The 4,931-nt window shown below is 55.3% G+C and overlaps 1 protein-coding gene across 1 annotated transcript in view; it reads left to right on the forward strand.

Moving 5' to 3' along the window:
- The window catches only part of TM7SF2 (transmembrane 7 superfamily member 2), a 5,387-nt gene extending 1,121 nt beyond the window's left edge, over positions 1–4,266 (forward strand). The window contains exons 3-9 of the mRNA XM_005864454.2: positions 222–447; positions 526–629; positions 2,213–2,332; positions 2,420–2,588; positions 3,311–3,391; positions 3,479–3,601; positions 3,888–4,266. Coding sequence (XP_005864516.1) covers positions 222–447; positions 526–629; positions 2,213–2,332; positions 2,420–2,588; positions 3,311–3,391; positions 3,479–3,601; positions 3,888–4,048 — 984 coding nt within the window. The 3' untranslated portion in view covers positions 4,049–4,266. The remainder of the gene's footprint in view (positions 1–221; positions 448–525; positions 630–2,212; positions 2,333–2,419; positions 2,589–3,310; positions 3,392–3,478; positions 3,602–3,887) is intronic.
- The last annotated feature ends 665 nt before the right edge of the window (positions 4,267–4,931 follow it).

Raw genomic sequence — 4,931 nt, forward strand, 5'->3', positions numbered from 1 at the left:
CCGACCCGGGCTCTGGTGCCTGCGCCGCCCAGGACAGTCCTGGGGTCCCACTCTCCTGCCCATCCTGCCCTCCACCCTTTTCTGCCGCATTTGCTGCTGCTCTCGCCACAGCAGCCGCTGACGTGACCTAAAAGCTAAGGTGTCAGCCAAATGGCTTGGGTCGAGGTCTGTGACCTCTTGGCTTAGAGCAGTGTTTGGGGGTGGTGGTGATGGGGGGCTAGTCCCCAGGACTCACCCTGTGCTGGGGTTCAGGCTTCCAGGCCCTGGTGCTGACAGCCCTGCTGGTGGGCCTGGGGGTGTCGGCCGGGCTGCCCCTGGGAATGCTCACGGAAATGCTCCTGCCCTTGGCGTGGGTGGCCACCCTCACCGCCTTCATCTTCAGCCTCCTCCTCTATCTGAAGGCGCTAATGGCCCCTGCCTCCGCCCTGGCACCTGGAGGGAACTCAGGTGAGAGGGGCTCCAGTGGGGACAGATGGAGGCAGACAGGGGTGCTAGCTTGCAGCCTCACTCTCCATTGTTCTCCAGGCAATCCCGTTTACGACTTTTTCTTGGGACGGGAGCTCAACCCGCGCTTCGGTTCCTTTGACTGCAAATACTTCTGCGAACTGCGGCCTGGCCTCATCGGCTGGGTATGCTGGGCATGGCTCAGTGGGACTTGCGCCAGCAGGAGGGGTGGGGCGGGTGAGCAGTTCCTGGGCAGGACAGGTGCAGTATTGCCCAGACATCATTCATTCATTCCACAAATATTTGTTGAATCTAATACAGTGGGGCCTTGACTTACGAGTGTCCTGACTAACGAGTTTTTTCGAGATACGAGCCGTCTCTTGGCCGATTTTTTGTTTTGAGTTGCGAGCCAGCTTCAGATACCCCAGCGCTGGTTGGCGCAGCGAACGTCACAGTGAATGCCACAACATCAGCCCAGCATCACGTATCTCACTCGTTCACTTTTTGATTTGACATACGAGTAATTTGAGTTACGAGCTCCGTCACGGAACAAATTAAACTCATAAGTCAAGGCCCCACTGTATGTGTCCTAGGAAATACTGTAGGTGCTGGGATATAAGAAAAAATTACAGGAAAAAAAACTGTCCTCGTGGAACCTACATTCTAATGGGAAAGACAGACCAAAAAAAAGTACATATAGCATGTCAAGGGATGCTGCGTACCATGGAGAAAAGCAAGTCAGGAAAGAAGAGGTGCAATTTTTTTAAATCCTCACCAAGGCTATGTTTCTATTGATTTTTAGAGAGAGAAATACTGATGTGAGAAAGAAACATTGATCTGTTGCCTCCCACATGCGCCCCGACCAGGGATGGAAACTGCACTGACTGGGAATCAAAATCCAAACTTTTTGGACAATGCTTCAACCACCTGAGCCACCCAGCCAGGGCGAGGTGCAATTTTAAATGAAGCAGTCTAGTGCACAAATATATTTCAAGAAGGGAGAGTGGTCCTATGCTGCTTGCTAGTCAAAGTAGTGCAGAACTTAGATCTGAGCAGAGTTTAGCAACCTGTCCATCACTGGTGTCTTTGACTGACATACCAACTGTGTTTCTTGGTTATAGTCAGTGCTGGACTGTGGTCAGGGTTTCCCAAAGGTTCCTCATGTCACCCTGGAACCCTCACCCAGAGGCAGGAGGAATGCCAAGTGCCAGGTTGTGTCCTGATGTATGAAACGGGATAAAGAGCTTCTTCCTAAGATTATTATGAGGATTAGAAGGGGTAATAGCACCTAGCCCACTGCTGCCAGATGGGGGTGCTCACTACAGGCTGACTGCTAGCCACCATCTTTGAGCACTTACTGTGTGTCACTCCCATGCGTCCTCAGGCAATTCTAAGGGCAGGTCCGTAATTATCTCCATTTCCACCATGAGGGTGGGGAAGGAGGGTTTTAGAGAGGGTAAGCAACTTGCCCAAGTGGGGAAGCTAATTCAAAACCAGGTCTGTTTTAACTCTCAAGCCTGCAGCACCCGCCTACGCCCCATGCTGCTCTCCCAAAGGGAACAACACTACAGGAAAAGGCGAGAGAAAACAGCTGGAAACGCCTCCATTGCAGGCTCTCTGGGAACGGGCTGGGTTCATTTGACAAAGAGCTAGAGAGTTAGTGGCTGACACTTAGATGGGGAGAAGCTGGCCTCTGCCCTACCTGGGTGCTGCCCACTCAGTGGAGATGGGCTACGGACAGACTGTGCTGTCTCCTCCCAACCCCCAGGTCCTCATCAACCTGGCTCTGCTGGTACAGGAAGCAGAACTTCGGGGGAGTCCCTCCCTGGCCATGTGGCTGGTCAATGGCTTCCAGTTACTCTATGTGGGTGATGCCCTCTGGCACGAGGTGAGCTTGGACTGCTCAGGGGAAGCAGGGGAAACTGCCTGAGGACCTTGTAGGGACTACAAGTGCGTCTGGGTCCTGTCCCTGCAGGAAGCTGTACTCACCACCATGGACATCACACACGACGGGTTTGGCTTCATGCTGGCCTTTGGGGACCTAGCCTGGGTACCCTTCACCTACAGCCTGCAGGCCCAGTTCCTGCTGTACCACCCACAGCCCCTGGAGTTACCCACGGCCTCAGTCATCTGCCTTGTCAATGGTCAGTCAGGAACGGGCAGCAGCCTGGGGGCATGCATCATTCTCCCTCCCCTTTCTTATGTTTTATATATTTTTATTGATTTCAGAGAGGCAAGGAGAGGGAGAGATAGATAGAAACATCAATGATGAGAGAGAATCATTGATTGGCTGCCTCCTGCACGCCCACACTGGGGATAGAGTCCACAACCTGTGCATGTGCCCTGACCAGGAATGGAACTGTGACCTCCTGGTTCATAGGTTGACACTCAACCACTGAACCATGCCAGCTGGTCTCATTCATTGTTTATTCAGCACCCACTAGGTAGGTGCTAAGCATCATGCTCTTCTCTAAAGCTGGGGGCTGGGTCTTTATTGATTCAGAGAGGCAAGGAGAGGGAGAGATAGATAGAAACATCAATGATGAGAGAGAATCATTGATTGGCTGCCTCCTGCACGCCCACACTGGGGATAGAGTCCACAACCTGTGCATGTGCCCTGACCAGGAATGGAACTGTGACCTCCTGGTTCATAGGTTGACACTCAACCACTGAACCACGCCAGCTGGTCTCATTCATTGTTTATTCAGCACCCACTAGGTAGGTGCTAAGCATCATGCTCTTCTCTAAAGCTGGGGGCTGGGTCCTGGGGTCCAGGCAGACTGGGTTTAGGCTGTGTGGGGATGATCAGGGTCAGGCAGAAGCCTGTGGCCCTCAACCCTGACTGCCTGCTCATGCTTTCCCTCAGCTGTTGGTTACTACATCTTCCGTGGAGCCAATTCCCAGAAAAACACCTTCCGAAAGAACCCTTCCGACCCCAGTGTGGCCGGTGAGCTGTGTTTCTAGGTTGCCATGAGTGAGGTGGGGCAGCTGGGCTTCCTGGGGGTCACCCATCCCACTACCTGTCTTCCCCCAGGCCTTGAGACCATCTCTACAGCCACGGGGAGGCAGCTGCTAGTGTCTGGGTGGTGGGGTATGGTCCGCCATCCCAACTATCTGGGAGACCTCATTATGGCTCTGGCCTGGTCCTTGCCCTGTGGTGAGTAGCTTGGGTAGGTATTGCATGTGTGTGGGGGCAGATGGATTAGAAACCACAGGATACCCAGTCTGGGTGTAGAATGAATAGGGGTGTGCCTTAGTGGAGGGAGTAGTCAGGGGGCTGGAGATGGACTCAGGATGTGACTGGGACAGACAGCACTGTTGGCACCTTGCTGCAGACCCGGGACCTTTCACTATTGAGCCCTGATGCCCATGAGCTATTAGGTATGGAAACCTCTGTGAACTGGGGGTCTGGCTGAGTGGTCACAGAGCCCCCTTCCCCACAGGGGTGTCCCACCTGCTGCCTTACTTCTACCTCCTCTACTTCACTGCGCTGCTGGTGCACCGTGAGGCCCGGGACGAGCAGCAGTGCCTGCAAAAGTACGGCCTGGCCTGGCGTGAATATTGCCGCCGTGTGCCCTACCGAATTGTGCCTTACATCTACTGAAGTGGCTCCACCTACCCAAGGTTGAGGCCTGTACCCACCCATCTGCCAGCACACCCTGCAGCAGGAGCCTGGACGTCTAGGACTCAAAAGCCTGCACTCAGTCCTGCCGAGCCCCAACAGGCAGGGATGACAGCCTCAGAGCAAGGAGAAAATGAAGGCAGTACCCAAAAATGGAGTGGAGGTTGCTCTTCCTTCTTGGATAAACATCTGGAACCCTTGGTACCACTTCTCTCCCTTTCTGGGACAGGGGTGTTTAAATCTTGGCTGGGTCAGCCCTGATTAGGGAGAGGCTGAGAGGTTTGCGGGCCCAAGAATCTGCGGGTGGGTGGGCACAACAGCCATCTCTCAGAAATGGGCACTCCCAACAGGTCAGACCATTCACAGGTTTATTGATGACAAGGAGCCCACAGTTCAGCCAGGGAGTTCCTCAATGAGTGTCCTCGGGGCAGGTGGTAGGGGACCTCCCCAAAGCCGCTCCAGCTCCCCAGTGAGGGCTGCCACCTCTTCCGCGGCTACAGCGTGAGCTCGGTGGGCCCTGGCACAGTCCAGAGCCAGGGCTGGGAGGGCCACCTCATTCTCGTTGGTCCAAGCCATCAGGAACTGGCACTTCTTTCGGGCCCGGTAGAGGCGATCTCGCACCTCAGTAGCCTCGGCCCGTTTCCGGGCCCGGCCCAGAGTCTGCGCCAAGTGCCCCAGGGCTGCCAACGTGTAGCCCTTCTGGTTGGCAGGGCCCTCGCCCAGCAGGGTCGGGCCCGGAGGCGATCTCGCACCTCAGTAGCCTCGGCCCGTTTCCGGGCCCGGCCCAGAGTCTGCGCCAAGTGCCCCAGGGCTGCCAGCAGCTAGCCCTTCTGGTTGGCAGGGCCCTCGCCCAGCAGGGGGCGGG

Source organism: Myotis brandtii, unplaced genomic scaffold (genome assembly GCF_000412655.1).
Source record: "Myotis brandtii unplaced genomic scaffold, ASM41265v1 scaffold187, whole genome shotgun sequence".
Taxonomy (NCBI): Eukaryota; Metazoa; Chordata; class Mammalia; order Chiroptera; family Vespertilionidae; genus Myotis; species Myotis brandtii.